This window comes from Barbatula barbatula, assembly GCF_947034865.1.
Source record: "Barbatula barbatula genome assembly, chromosome: 8".
Lineage (NCBI taxonomy): Eukaryota > Metazoa > Chordata > Actinopteri > Cypriniformes > Nemacheilidae > Barbatula > Barbatula barbatula.
Window position 1 is genome coordinate 7310350 of NC_136771.1, and position 22912 is coordinate 7333261.

The following is a 22912-nucleotide window of genomic DNA, read 5'->3' on the forward strand; positions in this document are numbered from 1 at the left end:
AACAGGGCTGTTAAAGTGAAAGCAACAGTGAGTTAAACTTACCTATGGAATTTACTCTAACAGATCTTTCATTAAATAATAAACAACAATTACATTCAATGATGATCCTTAATGCTTTTCATATCAAATTCTGTTCTGAGTAACTGTCTTTGATTTGTTACAGCTTGAACCAGTGTACAAGGCCAAGTATGCCTCCTTCATAAGACTTGTTGTTTTATCATTCAAGTAAGTACACTATATATTTGTATGTACTGTGTAGTTGCTAGAGTTTTTTAGAAACAGCAAGTGAGTGCCATTAACCGATTATTACTGACCATGGGGTTATAATTAGAATGATCCAGCTTAACAGTGTCTCTAAAAAATATTTTCCAGATCTGGATCAGTCATCACTGACACAGAGCTAGTCTTCAACTCTACACAGGCTATACCATCATCTAATGAAGTTGCCAACACTTTAATAAGTGCATCTAGTAATGTCTCTCTCCTGAACATAAATACTACTCTAATTACAGTTAATGATACAGGTATGTCTGACAACAACTGGACCTTTGTTAATTCAAATACTGATGATGAATTAACCTAAATATGATTAAATGTACAATATATTCATGAGCTTCATTCTTAAATTTTCATTATTTTCCATGAACAGTAATTACTGCAGGAACCACCTCTACTGCTGCACCAACAACTTTGACTTCAACAGCCACAACAACAATTGCTGGGACATTTAGCACTAGTCAAGCAAATACGACAACAGCACCACAATCAACAGTGTCTACCTTTGGATCCACAGTTCCTTCTTCGACAGCCTTTGAAGGTTCAACTTTTAGTATGGCCGCAACATCTACAACATCCTCCGCAAACACCATTACAAATTATTCTGAAACATCCACCACCAATGGAGCAATAAGCACATCAGCACAATCAAAAGTATCTACCTTTGGATCAACTGCTCCCTCTTCAACTGCACCTTCTTTAACTGCCTTTGAAAGTTCAACGGTCAGTACAGGAGCATCTACAACACCATCCTCAACAACCACTACAAATTCTGCTCAAACCTCAACCACTAGTGGAGCTTTTAGCACATCATCACCACAATTAACAGCATCCACCTCGGTTTCCACCGCTCCCTCTTCAACTGCCTTTGAAAGTTCAACTGTTAGTACAGGAGCATCTTCAACACCATCCTCAACAACCATTACAAATTCTGCTCAAACCTCAACCACTAGTGGAGCTTTTACCACATCATCACCACAATTAACAGCATCCACCTCTGTTTCCACTACTCCCTCAGCAACTGCATTTGAAAGTTTAACTGTTAGTACAGTAGCAACAACCTCAATAACCAATACAAATTCTGCTCTTACATCCACCACTAATGGGGAAACAAGCATATCACCACAAACTACATTATCTACAACTACTCCAGTGACTTCCATTTCCACCGCTGCAGAGGCTTCCACAACATCACCACAAGCACCAGTATCTAGAACCTCTACTTTGACAACTGCTGCACAAAATGAGGTGTCTACAAGATTGGTGTTTACCTCTACTGACGCGTTTACAAGTGATCTCAACAATAAATCTTCTACAGCCTTCAGAGACAGGGCTGCTCAAGTGAAACAGGAAGTGAGTTAAACTTACCTAGTTCAATGATGATCCTAAATGCTTTTTATATCAAATTATGTTCCTTATAACTGTCTTTAATTTGTTACAGCTTGAACCAGTATACAAGGCAAAGTATGCCTCCTTCATAAGACTTGTTGTTTTATCATTCAAGTAAGTACACAATATATTTTTGTATGTACTGTGTAGTTGCGTGAGTGTTTTAGAAACAGCAAGTGAGTGCCATTAACCGATTATTACTGACCATGGGGTTATAATTAGAATGATCCAGCTTAACAGTGTCTCTAAAAAATATTTTCCAGATCTGGATCGGTCATCACTGACACAGAGCTAGTCTTCAACTCTACACAGGCTATACCATCAGCTAATGAAGTTGCAAACACTTTAAAAAGTGCATCTAGTAATGTCTCTTCCCTGAACATAAATACTACTGTTATTACAGTGAATGATACAGGTATGGCTGACAACAACTGGACCTTTTTAAATTAAAATACTGATGATGAATTAACCTAAATATGATTAAATGTACAATATATTCACATATTCATGAGATTCATTCTAAAATTTTCATTATTTTCCATGAACAGTAATTACTGCAGGAACCACCTCTACTGCTGCACCAACAACTTTGACTTCAACAGCCACAACAACAATTGCTGGGACATTTAGCACTAGTCAAGCAAATACGACAACAGCACCACAATCAACAGTGTCTACCTTTGGATCCACAGTTCCTTCTTCGACAGCCTTTGAAGGTTCAACTTTTAGTATGGCTGCAACATCTACAACATCCTCCGCAAACACCATTACCAATTATTCTGAAACATCCACCACTAATGGAGCAATAAGCACATCAGCACAATCAAAAGTATCTACCTTTGGATCAACTGCTCCCTCTTCAACTGCACCTTCTTTAACTGCCTTTGAAAGTTCAACGGTCAGTACAGGAGCATCTACAACACCATCCTCAACAACCACTACAAATTCTGCTCAAACCTCAACCACTAGTGGAGCTTTTACCACATCATCACCACAATTAACAGCATCCACCTCTGTTTCCACTGCTTCATCTTCAACTGCCTTTGAAAGTTCAACTGTTAGTACAGGAGCATCTTCAACACCATCCTCAACAACCACTACAAATTCTACTCAAACCTCAACCACTAGTGGAGCTTTTACCACATCATCACCACAATTAACAGCATCCACCTCTGTTTCCACTACTCCCTCAGCAACTGCATTTGAAAGTTTAACTGTTAGTACAGTAACAACAACCTCAATAACCAATACAAATTCTGCTCTTACATCCACCACTAATGGGGAAACAAGCATATCACCACAAACTACATTATCTACAACTACTCCAGTGACTTCCATTTCCACCGCTGCAGAGGCTTCCACAACATCACCACAAGCACCAGTATCTAGAACCTCTACTTTGACAACTGCTGCACAAAATGAGGTGTCTACAAGATTGGTGTTTACCTCTACTGACGCGTTTACAAGTGATCTCAACAATAAATCTTCTACAGCCTTCAGAGACAGGGCTGCTCAAGTGAAACAGGAAGTGAGTTAAATTTACCTAGTTCAATGATGATCCTAAATGCTTTTTATATCAAATTATGTTCCTTATAACTGTCTTTAATTTGTTACAGCTTGAACCAGTATACAAGGCAAAGTATGCCTCCTTCATAAGACTTGTTGTTTTATCATTCAAGTAAGTACACAATATATTTGTATGTACTGTGTAGTTGCGTGAGTGTTTTAGAAACAGCAAGTGAGTGCCATTAACCGATTATTACTGACCATGGGGTTATAATTAGAATGATCCAGCTTAACAGTGTCTCTAAAAAATATTTTCCAGATCTGGATCGGTCATCACTGACACAGAGCTAGTCTTCAACTCTACACAGGCTATACCATCAGCTAATGAAGTTGCAAACACTTTAAAAAGTGCATCTAGTAATGTCTCTTCCCTGAACATAAATACTACTGTTATTACAGTGAATGATACAGGTATGGCTGACAACAACTGGACCTTTTTTAATTAAAATACTGAGGATGAATTAACCTAAATATGATTAAATGTACAATATATTCACATATTCATAAGATTCATTCTAAAATTGTCATTATTTTCTATGAACAGTAATTACTGCAGGAACCACCTCTACTGCTGCACCAACAACTTTGACTTCAACAGCAACAAAAACACTTGTTGGGACATTTAGCACTAGTCAAGCATATACGACAACAGCACCACAATCAACAGTGTCTACCTTTGGATCCACAGTTCCTTCTTCGACAGCCTTTGAAGGTTCAACTATTAGTACAGGAGAATCTACAACACCATCATCAACAACAGTCACCACTAATGGAGCAATAAGCACATCACCAACATCTTCAACATCATCCTCAATCACCGCAACAAGTTCTTCTGAAACATCCACAACTAATGGAGCAATAAGCACATCACCACAATCAACAGTGTCTTCTTTTGGATCAACTGCTCCCTCTTCAACTGCATTTGAAAGTTCAACTGTTAGTACAGGAGAATCTACAACACCATCATCAACAACAGTCACCACTAATGGAGCAATAAGCACATCACCACAATCAACAGTGTCTACCTTTGGATCAACTGCACCTTCTTCAACTGCCTTTGAAAGTTCAACGGTCAGTACAGGAGCATCTACAACACCATCTGCATCAACCACTACAAATTCTGCTCAATCATCAACCCCTAGTGGAGCTTACACTACATCATCAACACAATTAACAGCATCCACCTCTGCTTCCACCGCTTCTGCTGGAATATCAACCTCTAATGGAGCTGTTACCACATCAGCACCACAGTTAGCAGCGTCTACCTCTGCTCCATCCTCTCCCTCATCAACTGCCTTTAAAAGTTCAACTGTTGCTACAGCTGCATCATCTACAACTCCATCTTCAATAGCAACATCAACTTCTGCTGGTATACCCACCACTATTGGAGCCATTTCAACATCACCACAATCAACAGTGTCCACCTTTGGATCCATCACTCACTCTTCAACTGCATTTGGAAGTTCTACGGCCGGATCATCTACATCACAATCATCAAGAACAACATTAACTTCAGCTGGAATATCAATCACTAATGGAGCTGTTACCACATCCGCACCACAGCTAACAGCGTCTACCTCTGCTTCATTCGCTCCCTCATCAACTATCTCTTCAAGTGCCGCAGCATCTTCTACAACACCCACCTCACGAACAACATTAACATCTACTGGAATATCCAGCACTAATGGAGCTTCTGTTGGAATATCCACCACTAATGGAGCAATTTCCACATCACCACATTTAACAGCGTCTACCTCTGCTTCAACCACAGGCGCCTCTGTTAGCTCAACTGTTACCAGAGTTGGAACAGTCACCACACCAATAAATACAGTAACTTCAGGACCATCAATAACCAGAGTGGGTCTCAGCACCATTGCTGCAGTCACTGTGTCTACAACGGCATCTATTTTTGCTTCTTCAGCTTCAACTGTAGCTTCGGCCGTTTCAACTTCAACTTCAACTACAGTAACAACATCCAGTTCAACTACTACAACTACCACCACAGCAACAGGTGCTGTGGTCTTCACCGATCTGGAGTTTAGCTCCAATGATAGTTTTACAAATGACCTCCTCAATACAAGCTCTACTACCTACAAGAATAGGGTTCTGCTTGTAAAGAACTGGGTAGGTTGAAATCTTGTCAATTCAAAAGACACTGAAAAAAAATGGCAATAACTAAACTCTAAACGGACATACTTAATAATCCCACATTTAAATGTTTGTCTGTTATCATTTCCACAGCTTCAAAATATCTACACAGAAAAGTATCCTGCATTCATCAGAGTGGATGTTAAAGGATTCAGGTAAATACAGAAAATTGCAATGTTTCTTGTACATTGTGTGTACACTGTATGGCACTCTTACTAAACAAATATATTACAGCCCTGGGTCCATCATCAGCAAAACACAGCTAGTTTTCAAATACACAACTACAGACCTCCCAACAACCGAACAAATCAAAGATGTTCTTGTGACAGCACTGCAAACAGGAACTGACAATTTACTGAATATAAACACTGCCTCAATCAGAGTCAACAGTACAGGTAAATCTAACTTTTTCAAAACATCCTAATATTTATACATCTTAGAATACTGTTTATAACTATAAAGTATACCTAAAATATACCTGTAGACTTCTAGGCAAGGCAACTTTTCGTTTTGTACACAATGGTAATTCAAAGTGCTTTACAGGATTAAAATAAAAAAAAATATATAAAAATATTAATCACGGAATTTAAAAACCTTTAAAATGAATAAACAATTGATTGATGAAGTTAACTAAAACAGTTAAGAAAAAAACTATCATACATGAAATACAATTGGTATATCTAACTGACTTGATCCTAATGATCTAAGTGGTGTGTAAGATTCAGTGAGCATATCTGCAATGTACAGTATATCAGTCCTAGGCCGTTAAGTGATTTATAAACGAGTATCAGTACTTTCAAATCGATCCTAAAAGTAACTGGAAGCCAGTGTAAGGACTTTAGGACTGGTGTAATATGCTCAGATATTCTGGTTCAAGTCAGAATCCCTTTTCCCTCGTGGAACTCCGTATGTCATTGACGTCCACATGCTCTCATATACTCACATAATATGACCTGAACCATTTGAGGATCGTCCCAGAAAGGCTGACCCAGTTTTCTAGTCTCTCTAGTATGTTATAGTCAAATCCAGCACTGAGATCTAGCAGTACCAGCAATGATATTTTGGCAAAATCAGAATTTAGGTGAATATCACTTATTCTAATGCTAATTTAATAGAAATAAGAAATATAGGTCTCACACAAAATCCCAAAGTGTTCTAATAAACATATTTTGTTACATTTGTGTATATTTGTTCAATGGTTTGGTCTTTATGGTGTTCTAATTTGTGTCTTTGTTGCTTGGTTTTCTTACAGCTACAGCTACAACCGTTAGGCCAGCTATATTTTCGACAACAATAAATAAAACCACTTCCAGTGGCCTCAAGATTGAACCCAGTCTTCTCCAAGTGACATTCCTCATTATTATGTCAAAAATATTAAGACGTTTCCTGTAGATTACTCAATCAAATGTTTGTGCTAGAAAATATGTGCTTGAAAATTAAACATACAGCAAGTTTTATTGCATTTAATAAAGTATTTACTGTAGTAGCCTGATCTAAAAATATGCTTTATGACAATATAAACATAAGCCTGATATTGCACTATTCCTCAAAAACTCAGGCAACATAAACAAGTAATTGATTTAACAGCAGGCTGCTGGAATAATGGGAAGGGATATTACTTTTAGATTTTGATGCTTTTCTTTGGAAGAAAGAAGCTGTGTGTTTGACTGCTAGAAGATAAAATACTTTTGTCATAACTTATTTTTTTTGTAAAGTATATGCTTACATTGCAATATGTCATATTTTATTTCAATCCAATAAACATAATTGAAAAATACAAATATTGAAAAGCACACTCAGATGCTATCTTCTGTCGAAATATATTTTAAATACCAACAGCCTAGTATCTGTCTGATCTATCTGATGTTCATGCAGTCACATGTAATTTATTTTGTAGAATATTTTGAATAGCAGGAAAACTTCCCATTGACAGTAAACTGAAAAGGATTAACAAAAAACATTGCACTTTTTTCTGATAAGCATTTGCGTCATAAAAGCAAATATCATTTAATTTCAGATATGCTCAAAGCAGACAATGGACATTCTTCACATATATTTTTTACAGGAGTTGACATGGTCCGTCCGGGGTAGAGCACCAGCACATTGGCTGACTGTCTTGCTCTGCTCCCCACATGTGTGCCGCTCATCTGGTGTTATGGAGTGTAACTCTGTCATGCCCCAGTATAAATCTGGTGTGCCCCAGTATAAATCTTAAATTTAAGTAATATTTTACCCTTTTTGTCAGTGTATACACTTACATTGTTAATCAGGGTAAACGGATCTATATACAAAGTAGTAACCCAATTCTGCATTAACCGTGTGCGCGCAGAAATCATTCCCTGCATTCCATTCCAAAGTGATCATCCCTATGCCCTACTCTCTTCAAAGAAAGAGATGTGTAAGCTCTGAAAGGAAAAACTCAATTGTCGGTTTAAAATTCACTTGGCAAAAGGAGCAATAAAAAACAAGTAGTTTTCTCTTTATTTGAACTAAGTGATGATTTGTATGGTGTCCCATTCCCGAAGGGCCCTTTGGAGGGAGATATATTCTGTTTGGTGAGTGTCAGCGCGTGATTATGTTTCCTTTCTGCAGCTCCCAGCCGTGTACTGCCGCTTCTCATTCGGTGCACACTGTTGTCTTTACGTTTCAAGTCATATTGAGCTGTTTGTGAAGAAAGGCTCGACTTCCAAATTATGTCATTTTTATCAAAGTCAAGCATTAAAGGGATACTCTACTACCAAATCAAAAATTCCCCATGTTTCACTCACCCTCAAGGCATACTAACTGAATATGGTTTTCTTCTTGAAGAATAATGAAGTGGGAGTTATAATACAACGTATCATTTTACTTTCAAGTGACAGAATGGGAGTGAATGGGTGTTGACATTTTGAAGCTCCAAAAAGTGCCTCCATCGATCAACAACTGCTTGACGCAAGTCTCAACAAAGGTTTACTGAAGCGGATTGATGCGTTTGTTTAAGAACAATATCCTTATTGGCAGCGCTATTAACGTTGATGACTAGCTTCCGTCAGCTCTCGAATGCGTGTGAACCAGAGGCTTGTGTCGTAAATTCCGGTGACGAATGCTTCATTGTTGGTTTTATTTCAGTAGGATAGCATCTACTTTGGCAGGAGCTTTCCTCACCGTCATTTGCCGGAAAAACCTGAGCCGTGTCGAGCAGTTCTTTGATCGATGGATGCACTTTTTGGAGCTTCAAAAAGTCAACACCCATTCCCTCCCATTCTACCGCTTGGAAGAAAAATGATGCATGATATTATAACTCCAACTACATTATTTTTCAAGAAGAAAACCATATTCAGTTAGGATGCCTTGAGGGTGAAAACATGGAGGAAATTTTGATTTGGTCGTAGAATATCCCTTTAAAAGCTGTTTGTTTGTGGTGTGTGCAGAAGCAAGGATGCACAAGTTAATGGGTAATCTCAATCATTGTGAATGTTGTATCACGTTTGACAGAAAAGTACTGGAAATATATACAATTCTGTGGACATAAATAAATGAAGATATTTGATATTGACACAAGAAAAGGCACAGGCCTACACAAAGATTTTATTCTAACATGCATCTTTATAAACTCCTGTCATCTAGAATGAGTTTGATCAGCATTGTATTGTTCATATCAAAGGGCTCTCTAAACTTATATTTACATTTTGTCAAAAAATAAACTTCGGACGCACCCCTCAAAATCCCTTGTAATCTATTGTATTATGATTATTGGTAAACATAAATAAATACATCTAAATATTTCCTAATGTATACCTATATACTGTATATGTATGTGTATGTGTTGTGTTTATAAATATAAAATTGATATGCACATGTACACATAATTTTATGTAAACACAAATTTGCGATTAATTGTTTGACAGCCCAATGTTTGATGGCCACATTTATCATTTAGTTTGATTCTACAGGTGTTAAACCTGAGCTAGCACTCATATTAGAAATTGAATGTAAAACAGATAATGTGTTCATTATGCATAGTGAAGATCAAATAGTTGGAAAGAAAAACAACTACAAAATCTCCCATGAGGTCTTTGAAAAGGTGCACAGGGAGTGCAGTGAATCAGAAAATAGAGAACATCTATTTTGCAAAGTGCTAAGATCGTCCGGTCTCACTTTCTACACATATAAACATTTAAATGACAGGCCATCTTCGCTTTCCTGTCTGACGGAAGGTAAAAGCATTCACAGCAAGATTATGTTCAGTTTCTACCCCTAAGCGATCAGACTCTTTGGTATATGTGACAAAACAAAACACAATTACACACTGTCATAACTACATACAATGCCCCCATTGTTACTGTTGTAAATGCTGTTTGAAAATGTGAACATTACCAGTTTGATGTTCAATAGTCATTCAGAAGGTTAAGAAATATTTATTTAAGCTTCAGAATCGGTATCGGCAGACATCACTCTGAATAATCGTTGGAGAAATTTTGTATCAGTGCATCTCTAATTAAAAAATATTATTCAAGAAATATTTAAGAATATTTATTTCATTATTTACCTTTAAAAATAACAATTAAAAAAAGGCATATTTTGTCCTGTACGATTTATTATAGATAAGAATCTATTTTGAAGTATGTCAGTAATTCAGAAAGAAGAAATGAGGAAAAGAATTATCTTCCAGTAAACTGGCCAACACCCAGAGAAAACATTGACAATAAACATGTAGCACTCCTTTTACAGGAAAGAAGAACCTTGGCTCTAGTTCAGTTTATACTAATAGTTCTGAGATGTTGTCAAACATGTTTGTGTCCTTCTATTTTCAGGGAGCTGAAGTCATCAAGAAAACTTATCAAACAACACATACTTGATATTCAACCTTATCATTATCATCATGACATGCTCTAATTTAAGACCAGTTTAATTAATTAAGAATGACATTGTTGACCTAAAACTCATCTATACATAAGATGATAATGTAAGCAACAACAAAACTGTGTGAAATAATGAGAGATACCACACAGCAGGCCACGAAGATCTATTTTGCAGAACTGAATAATTTTAATTCTCCAGAACAAATTTACTGCAATCGTGTCATGTGTAAAAAGGAATGCAAAGTCCAGGGTATAGACATTCTGCAGAAATCTGTAAATCGTTTAAACTATTCTAAGGGCCTCTGTCTGTGTAGCTTTTTAATGTTATAAAAGTGACGAATCTTTGTTTCAATGCTCAACATCACGTTCAGAGCATCCTCTTTCATCCAGATTTTACTATATATCTCAGTTTGAAGATGATCAGTACAAAGATCAGGTGAGTTGATTGCTTGATTAAATTTGTAAATATGTGCATTTGCATTTTTAACACTGACTAGTCTTATGCCATTTATACCTTAATAAGGCAACAGGCTTTATCGCTTTTATTTACTGTTTTAATTTTGTTGTTCAATTTGTTATTATTATATATTTATTTGTGTAGGGGCTTAGTTCTCATTCTGTCAAATCACCTGTATAAGGAAATCCTTCAACATAAATGTGACCGTGTTTAATTTAAGATATTTCTTTAAATAAGTGCAGTATACACTGTCATATCAGTTGACTAAATCAACTGCAAGTTCTTTAAAAAAATTACGTTGATTTGATTTGTATTACAAAAGAAAAATTATTTGCCTAAAACTAACAATCGGACTAACTAAAATATTGTGAGGAGGACCTGCTACAAACCTCTTCTAGTACTATGATGCGTGAATAGCAACTGATAAATGCTATCTTACATACAATACAACAGATAAAGCGACATTTAAAGCAACATCAGGTAAGCAGTGGCAATCCGTGACTCTTCTTCGGGGGAAGCAGTAATGTAAAGTTTGGCAAAACATTTATTTAGCCAGTCATGTGTATGGAAAGCCATTTGGGTCATATTTCGCCATCAACCAGACGCCTGGTGTTCAGAAGACGGCTGTTTTTTACGGCATTTAAGCCATACAGACGTTCATTTCGCCGTTTGGACTTCCATAGTACGCCGTAAACGATGGCGCTTCAGTGTAAGAAAAACGCCTTAAAAAGCTTATAATGCTTAGACTTTCATTATGTGATATTTTTCCATTGGGCACGTTTATCCTCCTTCTCGTTTATCATTTGTGCACACCTATGATAAACGAAAAGGAGGATAAACGTGCCCAATGGAAAAATATCACATAATGAAAGTCTAAGCATTATGTGCAATAAAGTTAAAAACAGGAAACGTTATTCGGATTGACATTCTACTACACATGTCTTTCTGTTCATTGGAGGGGCTGGACTGTGTGGAAAAGGCGGGGCTGATTTGAATATTAAAGAAAACGGAAGTGACACGGAAGGGCCGTCGTTTACAGCGTTCTATGGAAGTCCAAACGCGAAATAAATGACGTTTCGCATTGCATTTAAAATGCAGTTACTAACGCAATTTCAACGGCGAAAACGCCGTACTTTGCGGCGTCTGCATGGCTTAAACGCCGTGAAAAACAGGCGTCTTCTGAATACCAGGCGTCTGGTTGATGGCGAAATGTGACCCAAACGGCTTACCATAGTGGTGCGTCATGTCAAAATACGTGTCATATGTTTATGATAAAAAAGATGCTCGTGTTCACAAGATACTTAAGACACTCTCTTACCACTTAAATCTGATCAGCCTACACATGAGACTAAGCGAGTAATGAGCAAACATGAGCATCTTTTTTTATCATAAACCCCCTTGACCCGTCTGCAGCCGGTACGTATTGACATGATGCGCGATGCACATGGGTTCAGCTGACGCGCCGAACACATATTTTTACACGACTCGCTACTTACATGACGCGCTGAACACATATTTTGAATATTTTGTAAGATAAATATGGGTTCTTTGGCTGGTGGGGTGATCTGATTGTACAATGTCAGAGAGGAGTCTGGCAGCTTTAAACAACAAAAGAAAACCTAGCCTGCAGGTTTAGTGTAGCCTACATTTTTTTCCAGATGGCTGGCAGGGGTGTGAACATTCTGTAGAATTAGATGACTGCCTTAAGTGCATGTGAGACAAAATGTCAACCAAACCAATAGTTAAATTGCTCTAAGTTTACACTCCTAAAGCATTAAGCAGGTGTAGTGTGGAGGCCGATAAAATAACCATGTCGTGGCATTAAGGAGTTACAATAATTACATTTAATTAATTGAGGGGTCAGCTGTGGCCTAATGGTTAGCGAGTTCAGAAGGTTGCCGGTTCTAATCTCAGTGCCAGCAGGTCATGACTGAAGGGCCCTTGAGCAAGACACCTTACCCCTGATTGCTCTGCAGTAATGTGCCACTGTATAAAACTACTTGTAAGTCGCTTAAGTGTCTGCCAAAAAAAATGAATAAAAATGAATAAAATAACGCACTTCTACAGCGTTAAACTATATGAAATGCAACCACTTGTTAGAATTCATCTCGCATGGCTTAACACCAGAACAGAATTATTGCTAAATCAAGCTTGTGTTAAATCAGATATTTTTTACCTTCTTGGGGCCCCAAGATGTGCCACAGTTTATGGCATTTTATGAAATATATAATTTATACTAAATTCTGTGTAATCGAACATCAGAATAAAAATAGGGTGCCGGGGGCCTCACAATGGAAAAAGTTTGAGAACTACTGGTTGACATGCAGGATTTTGTTGACATGTACACTCATTTAAATTTTAAAGAACATTATGTGAAGAGATTTAATCAATAAAGTGTATGACAGCTTGTTGCATTTGTATTTATTTCCTAAACATGTAATTAATTGTTAAAAATGTATTGTTCAGAAATTAAACATTACATAACATTTTTAGTGCCAATTAAAATTATTCATAACAATGATGACTATATTATTTAGTATTATTTCGAATTATTTTACATTTCGGGTATTTCCTTATCATTGAGCTGTTTTAATTAACTTATGGATGTATCAGAACGGCAAACAAATAAAACATTTGAAGCAGTGTTTCCTGCTTGAAAAATAGTTGATATGATTTTGATATTACACACAGCTTGCACATTTTAAGATGTAGAGATATCCAAAAAGACTAAAGATCCCTATACTCCTAATGTCCTGATAAAAATAGTTGACAAACCACAGCGCATCACATAACAATGCCTGCTACACCCAAAGTCCCTCACTGCGTCAAACAACAGCGCACAAAGGTTCTGCCATTATCATCAATGAAGATCTTAAAGGAAACTGGACTTTTTTCTTGCAGACATTTTTTAAATATTTTTGAAACTGATACAATAAAGCCGGATGTTTACTGCAAGATCAGATAACAATTAGCCTACAGTAAATGTATTATGAGATCTCTGCTATGCGTGTCAAGCAAGTTCTATTAAATGTGGCATTTGAAGTGAAAATGAATCTAATGATTCACATAATCTGTATTATGGAGTGCTTTTTCTGGAACTAGTGGCAAAACCGTGAAAGAACCTCATGTTTTATGTGAAGAGAGGCAAATTATGGCCCTTATGGTTTTACATACACTCGACTCTGTTACCGCCCTCTGGTCTCCTCGTTATTGCTTGTTATGATTTCATGCCCTGCACCTGTTCCCCTCTTGATTTGATTCCTTACTTAAGGCCCCTGTGTTCTCTGTCTTGTGCTTGTTCATTTCGTTTCATGTGGTGAGGTCCTGTTTGAAGGCAGTGTCGTTTAGACCAGTTATTTGTACCTAATGTCAATGTTTATCTTTAGTCTTGGCCAGTGTAGTTAAGTCTGTGTTCCTGTCACTCCGCTATGTTTTACCCTGTTCTTCGTATTTTACTCCTCGTGGGTCTTTTTTGTTTGTCTTTTGTTAATAAATGTCTTATTAACCCCTTACTCGCTTGTCTGGGTCCTCTGTCCGTGTCTCATTGTGGTCGCGCCACATAGAGTAACATTTACATTTTAGACAGACAGTATTGGGCACTGGGACCCAGAACATAAAAATTACATGTTGGTTAAAGAAACAATACAAAACATGTAATAAATAGACCAATTAGTGTATAGAAATGGGTCAAGTTTCAAGCATATCAACTTGCAGGCATGAAACTTGTTTAAAGCCTCAGTTACTTTAAAGGGAAACTTCACCCAAATATTAGAATTCTGTTGACATATTATGAACACAGAGAAAGATATTTGGAAGAATGCTTAACTAAACATATCTAACACCCCGTGGGAAAAATTCAATGGTAGTCAAAAGTGCCCAAGAACTGTTTGCTGTCCTACATTCTTGTGTTTAACAGAACAGAACAAAATTTATTTTTTCCTACTATGGCATAGTCAATAGGGGGCAAAATCTGTCTGGTTATATGCATTCTTCCAAATATATATCTCTGTGTTCATCAGAACAAAAAAATGTATTTGGAACAACTCATGGTGAGTAAATGATGATAAAATTAATTTTTTGGGTGAAGTATCCCTTTAAAAGAATCTGTTGAATGCATAGTGTTACAAAAAAACTGGGACAGACGTTTTTTTGTTTGATTGTTCCCTAAGGACCAATTGTGCACCTTTAAAGGTTAAGTCATTTAGCAGACACTTTAATCCAAAGCGACTTGCAAAGTAGTGGAAAACAATTGAAGCAATTCGTGTAACAAAAAACAACAATGCATAGCTGCAGTAAAACTGGTCTCAGTAAGCCTACCACAGTATACAAAGCTAAGACTTTAAGTTAAATGTTAGGGAAACTAAACATTTAACATCAGTTCAGTAAAGACCTCTCAATACAGCACATATTAAATTTAACACTTTATAAAACCATGTACCATGATACAAATGACACATTATTTGAAATTCTACTTAAGTATCTACCTCATATTTTACATGCAATGTAATTGTGTTGCTAAAGTGACACCCTGTGGTTGCATTGTATACCGTATTGTATAACATATTGTTTCCATGCAGAATGGCTTTACATAACACTAGTAAACAACACTTAGGAAGTCACACCTATGGCCCGGTTGCTTAAACTAGTCTTACAAGTTATGGAAACCATTCTTCAAGACTGATTAACGTTTTAAAGTTACATAAAAAGTAGACTGACCTCATTTGAATCCAAAAAGTAAGACTGATTAGCCATAACTAAGAATCTGACTAACTAGCAGTTGAAGGAAAATTCTGTCTCATTTACATTTACCTGTGTGATTTTCTTTCTCCTGCAAACACAAAAGAAGGTATTTTGAAAAATGTTGGTAACCAAAAACCGTTGGAACCAATTAACTTATATTGTGGACACAAAACTGAAAGTCATACAGTTTTGAAATGACAAGAGGGAGTGTAAATAATGACAGAATTTTCATATGAAGGTCAACGATCCCTTTAAGACAGCCTCAATTTTGCATCTTTAGCCTATATGTTTTCGGTATAGTTTATCGATACGAACAGTATCGTTAGCATAGATTGATTTTATCGAAACTTTTTGGAGGAAGTCATCATGTCTGTAATGACTATAAAAAGACAAATTACTGAACAATTCTTAAGGAAATCACATTCACAATGCAAATATGAAAATGACGAATGTCCAATATAAAAACAACATTACCGCAGTAAGGGACACTTCCTATCCAAAGTGATATATGTCATTCTATTTATGCCATACTAAGCACCTTATTTAAATTTAATCTAATGTTTGTACTTATTGTATGACTTTTGTTATATGTTCAATGCTTTGGCAATATTTTAAGAAAACGCATTCATGCCAGTACCATCAAATTGAATTGAAAATATATCAGTTAATCGACAGCAGATGTCGCCCTAATTACACATATGCCACTGCAGCGTTAACTATGCCGACTACACGGAATCCTTCGAATGGGAATCAAACGGGCATTAATGGGATTTACGAGGTCAGACAAAGGTAAGAACGTGGTAAAGATGGTTATGTGGACATTTAAAGCATCTAATAAAGTTACATAAAGTTAAACAGTACAGTGAACGAATGTTAAATTAAATACCATAGGTTTATATTCAAATATCGTTAAACCGAAACTGTTGTAACCACGGTTAATCTTTGTAAGGGTAGTTCAGGACATGGTGTGGGAATATGATAACATTTTACAATACAAAAGCACGTGTAAAACGTGTTTAAAATGTAGTACCCTCACGAAGACTCCAGTTGCAAAGAACGTACCAGGCTAGTATTGATATGTCTCAGCTGGGATGTTTTGTGTTCGTAAGTTCTGAAACGTAAATAACATATAAAGTATAAAATAATTATACCGTTATTCTAGATTACACATAACCAACCAAGAATGCTGAACGTTGCTGGATTGACAATACGTAGACTTTAAAATGTCAGCGTTGCCGCAAAAGCACTTTGTTGCTCGATACGTCCCTCTTGTTTTTGTTAAAAAGTGACGTCATACGCACGACGCTGACTCTGTAATGTTGGGTTTCAGACACTTCGGATCCAGAGGTTATTTCCGTGTCTGGAACTTTGAGTAAGATTCCCCAAGAATCCCAGCAGAGTGTAGTGTTTAAAATCCACAAGTTTAGCAAGGAAATATTTTATTTAATGCAATTGATTTCGATTTTATAAATGGTTTTTTTTAAATGAAATGGTTAAAGTCCTTTATCCAAAATAGTAGCTAATTCTTTTTGGTACATTGCCCCAGTGCAGTTTTAAAATAATTAGGGGGAATATATTTTTTGTTAAGATGTGATTTTCTTTACGTGATTTTCTTCTCTTCTTTACGCCCCACAACACTCCGGTTTAAGAATAGTTTAGAATAATAGATATCAACAAAGTTGGGTAGAAAGTCTGTTTATTGTTAGAAATGGGAAACAAAAAAGGATTGGGCTGTTTGGGCCAGATTTTTGCATGATAAAGGGAACCTATGATTGCATGAGGAGTTTTGAGGAAGTAAACTTTAACAATCGGACAAACGAGTATTTAACATTAAAATTCAATTTTGAGGTGAATAATTGTGTATTTTGCTAAAGTAAAATTGAAGGTTTAGACCATGTTAACGTTCTTTGTGAATTGTCCAACCTTTTTGGATAGATGTACAGAACTTGTTACGATCCAAAGAGATTATATCTCACCCCTTACAGTGCACCTAATCAAATTTGGGACATTTTTTGGAAAACAAACATTTAGATTTTGTTGTTAACTTTTTTATTTATATGGTTGAGCCATACAATGCATTACTGGTATGCTCAACCAAAGATGTTAATGTGTGTATATTTTGAATTAAGATTAAATGCCTATTTTGTGTTTACATTTGATGTAGTTAATAAAAAAAGAAATGTTTTCTTTAACGTGTCTGCACTAAACAATGGTGGATTATATTGATATCGTAGATCTATTCTTAATATTGCTGGACAATTACATCTTTGCTCTGCACATACCTTACATTTCCGTAGTAGACTTCCTAAAATATTTCAAACCAAAAGTAAACACTTAACAATGGTTATATTAGTAATGAATAGATCATAGACTGTATAAAACAGGTATAGATATTATGCCTATTTGTTGTGCTCTTATTTGTTGTGCTCGCAAATAAGTACCTTTTGTCAAATGAAAGAGAAAATGTTTTTTCCTTTTGTGGTTGCAGCAACCAAATTCTTTTCACCAAACACAGGATTTCCAAGAAATCAAGGCTATAAATTACAGTCCTGTGTTTGGCAAGAAGGGCTATGTTTGTTAACCAGATAACAGACAACACACCTTTAAAAGTCTACTGGATGTCATCTGAAGCAAACTACTTCACTGTTTGTGTGTTGTTTTAATTATTGCTTCATGTAATTTATTTCATAATCTGGGTACAGGGTCCAACATACCCAGACTACGATTGAAATCAGAACCAGAAGAGCTTTATTGCCAAGTATGTTTGCACATTCAAGGAATATGTTTTGGTGACAGGAGCATCCAGCAGAGACCATAACACAAAAATGATGAAACTTAAATAAGGTTCACATTTATTACAGTATTATAGTTACAAAATAATTTGTATTACAGTGTTGATTTACAATATTGATTACAGTAAATGTAAAAGGTACATTTAAGCTCTGAAAGGTATAAAGAGCCATATTGTAAAGCAACTTTGAAGGTTAAAATGAAAAAATGATATAATGTTTATAATCTTTACGATTTTAAAGAAATTTTAATGCATATATTTGTTATATAACACATATGTCTAGTGTCTCTTTGTCAAAAGGAAAGTTGAAACATTACCACTTTAACCCAGAAAATGACTATTGTGAATGACCACCACTCCAAAAAGCATAATTTACACAGTTAAGAGCTAGATTTAGTATGACCATATTAAAAAATAGAACATTCATATAATTAATGTGGTAAACTATAAGATTCTGTCTTAAGAGATAAGATAATGAATAGCTTTGAAGGCTGCAGCGATGCTTTTGCATATTTTAACCTCCACGGCATCTCTGGTAGGTGATAAAGGTGGTTCCAGGTTTCACCTGAAGCTCAGCCATCGTCTGGTGCTCCTTGACAGGTTTTCCATTATAAGCAAGATCCAAGGTACCTCCAAAATCTGGTTTCATCTTTAAGAATATCTGCTTCAGTTTCCCAATGGTGTCGGTGCTTTTCAGATCCAAAGAAACACTGGTGCCATCGCTACCATTGAGGATGTTCACAGTAACCGGACCAGGAGTTGGGGAATGCAACCCAGTTGACTCGTGAACAGTAAGACAACTGTGGATGGTGTTCACAAACTCAGAATGGAAGGGAATAGTCTGAACGTCTTGAGGATCTCCTCTGACGCACTCCAGGGGATTACAGTGTTCATATCGGTTCTAAAAGACATTTAGGATGTAGGATATCAGTGACAATTAAAGCACGTTTTTTTATACACGTCATATTTTAATCTTAATAATGTATTTTGCATTTGTAAAGACATTTGTAAAGATACTGTTCATAAAACAGCAATCCAATGTTTTAAAATGATTTTAGATAATTTTATAGATAATATTTTAAACAGTTTTACCTGTCGAAGAATGTCTGTCATGGTGCTATGATTCAGGTGATCAATGACTGCTGTGGCATTTCAAATGTCTACTTATACTGTATGGTCTGTGATACCATGGAAAGCACCAGATTTACCATAGTAAAGACTCCGCCTTTGCAGCTCGGTTCTTTAGAGTTCACAATAGATAAATAGAAAGCATATTTTTCCTGTATCTAAGACTTAAAACCCTATAAAACAATACCATCGTTACCTATAAAATAATAGTAATGTCACTTTTAGTTGCACTCAGATGTTACGGTAGATTACCGTGATATAATTTGTGAAATGAAAGAGAAACTAAGATTTTTTCTTTTTGTTGTTGTAACCAAACATGCCTAAACATTCTCACCAGAGAGGCGATTTACAAGAAATCGAAACCAAGTGTTTACATAATGATTAAGGTCATTGAGATAAGTCCAATGGAAATTACCACACTTTTCTGCAGCTCAAAGCAAACTACGTCATGTAATGTATTAAAAATATCTGGATCATTGTATCATAGCCAAGGCACCAAACTTAAATAAGATTCTCTAGTTGTTCAATATGTATATGAATCCAAGAACCCCCATTCCATTCAACAATATTCAAAGGCCCCCCTCCCAGTCAGAAATAGCTCTACCCAATAACATATTTGTAATTGTGTAAAATAGCTTGACATTAACTGGAGAACTATTTACTATGTAATATATTTATTTTAAATGTATTTCGGTGCACAATTAGTCTGATTTTCTTGAGCCCCCATTGTATGTCGGCTGAATGGTTATAACATTTGCATGGACATTGAAGACATAGACTATACTGTCTAAACCAATATAGTCTGTTATATGTTTTTAAATCATCAAACTAGTATTAAAAATCTATGTGCATGTGTGTAAAATGAGTTTTGCCAAAGATTATGTGCTAACATTTTCGGGAGTTTCAGCAAGATGTGGCCGGTAAATCAATTAGCTGCTTCTTTGAGCTTTTTTATTAGTTCTGGTGCTTTGCTTAATGCGTGACTTATATCAAGTCTCTTTCTATCATGACAGACGTTTCAATATCATTATTTTAACCCAGTACAAATTATTGACAACGTTACTATTGTGGATTGCCACGAGTAGAACAACACATTAGGCAAAAAAACTGTACACAATAGTATATTGTAGTATTATACTAATTATAACAATAGAATAGAGTATCCTTAAGTGTTGACTAGTAAATTAATAAACTTAAGTTGGCCTAAATAATGTACAATACTGTAATATTTAAGGCTAAAAACAACTATAGCATCAATTAATTGTACCACACTTTACTATAGCAAATAATATAGTAAATCATTTTCATGTGGGCATGGACATTACACAGGGAGGGATTATGACTTTGATGTACATCACATATTTCACGAGAACAGTGTCACCTATGCCCAAATACCCATTTAGGAGTGGTTCGCACAGAACGCAACAAAAGCTTACGACAGAATTGTCCCGCCTTCGGGGTCTTCTGATTGGTCAACTGCTGTTCAATTGACATTGATGAGCTGTGCTATGTGAAATTATTTCTTTTCTATAAGCATTTATCCCCCATAAACAGAGGATGCCTACCTTATGAACCCATTGAAGCCTCAGACCTCCTTTACCCTATTCATGTTCTTGACTGTTACAACTGTACTGTGGATTAGCATAATAGAGAAAAATATCTTCTGTGTAAATGGCACAAAAAAACAAATTGGTTTATTTATATTTCACAGTACTCGAAACGATGCAATGCTTGACAGATTTCTGAGGATTTAAACATATTTGGTTATTTTGCTGTCTTCTACACGTGACGTCAGCAAACTTATATTACACAGTGTTTTTTACGCGCCTCGAGATGTCCCCCTAATACAGTGTTTCTCAAAGTGTGGGGCGGGCCCCACTGATGGGGAATAAAGACATGACAAGTGGGGTGCGACAGATGGGTGGACATTTTGTCATCTCTATTATTATGGAGCGATTTTAGTCTCATTAATTATTCATGCGTAAAACAAGATACACACATGCGTAAACAGTTTCGCATGCATAAAACCTAATTTACGTGCACATAGTATATATTTACATTTACGAAAAGCAATTCACGTGCGTAAAAAAAAACTATTTTCTCACAAATTACGTTTCGCAAAACATACAACTTCGCACATAACTTTCGAAAAGTATTTGTCTTGTCTTGTTTTACGAATGTGCAAATCGTCACACACGTGTGAATCGCCATGGACGTGTGTGTGTTTTTTGAGACTCTCCTGGCGACGCAACCCCTTCTACTTCGGTTGTCGTACTCTTTAGCCAATCAGATTCAAGCTTACCATTCAACCAATCACAACCCGCTGAGGCTTGCGCAGCTTTGTGGGTACAATTTATTATATTTTTTACTGTTAAATAAAATACATTACTCAATTTACTTCGCTGCTGTCCACCTGATCTCATTTCACTATGCGTTCTGTCAAGTCAGTTTGAAATACTGTAATGTTTCCCCTGACTTTGTAGTTCTTTCTTCATGTAAATTGATATAGTCTAGTTAGACATACGTGTTATGTTCCTTATTGGCTTCTGTAAACGCCATTGAAGGGATTATTTTACTAATGGATAGATATATTAGCCTATATAGACCCAAACTAATAAATGACTACATTTAAAGTTAACTAGTATTATCAGATTTTAATTTAAAAAAACGACACAAACCGTCTTTGACAATACTACTGACCGCAGATAGAAACACTGTAAGGTAAATAGACATGCCATACACATTGTGCGATCAGCGTGGCAATGCATTAGGATTATTTATTTGATTTATTCGCTAAGGTAACTAATTCACAACTTCTAAAATGTCCCTGTCTACAGTATTCAGCGCTTCTTTATTGAGAAAAAATAAAAACTGTAACAATTTTTTATTTGCCAGGGCCCCTGCTGGTCTAGTGCCCCGTGCCTGTGCTTAATCTGTCCCTTACATCAAATGCTTTTGATATGCAGGGCAAAAGATGCTGCTTAAAATTTCATCTGTTGTGGCTTGACAAGCTTTTGATAAATTCTTAAACAATAATGTTAGAACTGAAAGTACAAACAAACACCAAAAAAAGAAAAATAGACCAAACTTTGTTTTTCTTTTATTTCCTTAGCAAAGCAAAATAACAATCAAGGGTTTCACGGTAAGGCATTAGTTTAACGTTAATAAAATACAATTTTTGAAAGTAGATGGAGATCCACAACAAAGTTGTATTTAGGAGTCTTTTCAACCTCCGTGGCATTTTTGATAGGTGATGAATGTGGCTCCACCTGTAGCTCAGCCAGCGTCTGGTGCGCCTCCACAGGTTTTCCATTGTAAACGAGACAGAAGTTGCTTCCAAACTCTGGTTTCATCATTAAGAATATCTGCTTCAATTTCCCAATGGTGTCGGTGCTGTTCAGATTAAAAGGAAGGCTGGTGCCATTGGAAGCGCTGAAGATTTTCACAAGAACCAGACCAGATGTTGGTGAATCCAAAACAATCGGCTCTTGAACCTTGAGAACACTATGGGTGGTGTTCCAAAATCTAGAATGGAAGGGAAAGGGCTGAAGGTGTTGAGGGTCTCCTTGGACACAC

The 22912-nt window shown here is 36.2% G+C and overlaps 2 protein-coding genes across 2 annotated transcripts; one reads left to right on the plus strand and one right to left on the minus strand.

The window, feature by feature from the left end:
• Positions 1–378: 378 nt before the first annotated feature.
• LOC306897777 (uncharacterized protein) lies at positions 379–7331 on the plus strand. Its single transcript, XM_079462772.1, has 11 exons — positions 379–524; positions 650–1629; positions 1718–1779; positions 1929–2080; positions 2214–3193; positions 3282–3343; positions 3491–3642; positions 3776–5355; positions 5473–5534; positions 5614–5774; positions 6632–7331. Exons 2-11 carry the CDS (start codon positions 832–834, stop codon positions 6769–6771), a joined length of 4149 nt encoding a protein of 1382 aa, XP_079318898.1. The 5' UTR covers positions 379–524; positions 650–831; the 3' UTR covers positions 6772–7331.
• Positions 7332–18144: 10813 nt separating this feature from the next.
• Positions 18145–19610, minus strand: LOC306898003 (uncharacterized protein). Its single transcript, XM_079463203.1, has 2 exons — positions 19301–19610; positions 18145–19109 (listed from the first exon to the last, which is right to left on the minus strand). The coding sequence occupies exons 1-2, from the start codon at positions 19319–19321 to the stop codon at positions 18723–18725; spliced, it is 408 nt and encodes a 135-aa protein (XP_079319329.1). The 5' UTR covers positions 19322–19610; the 3' UTR covers positions 18145–18722.
• Positions 19611–22912: the final 3302 nt, after the last annotated feature.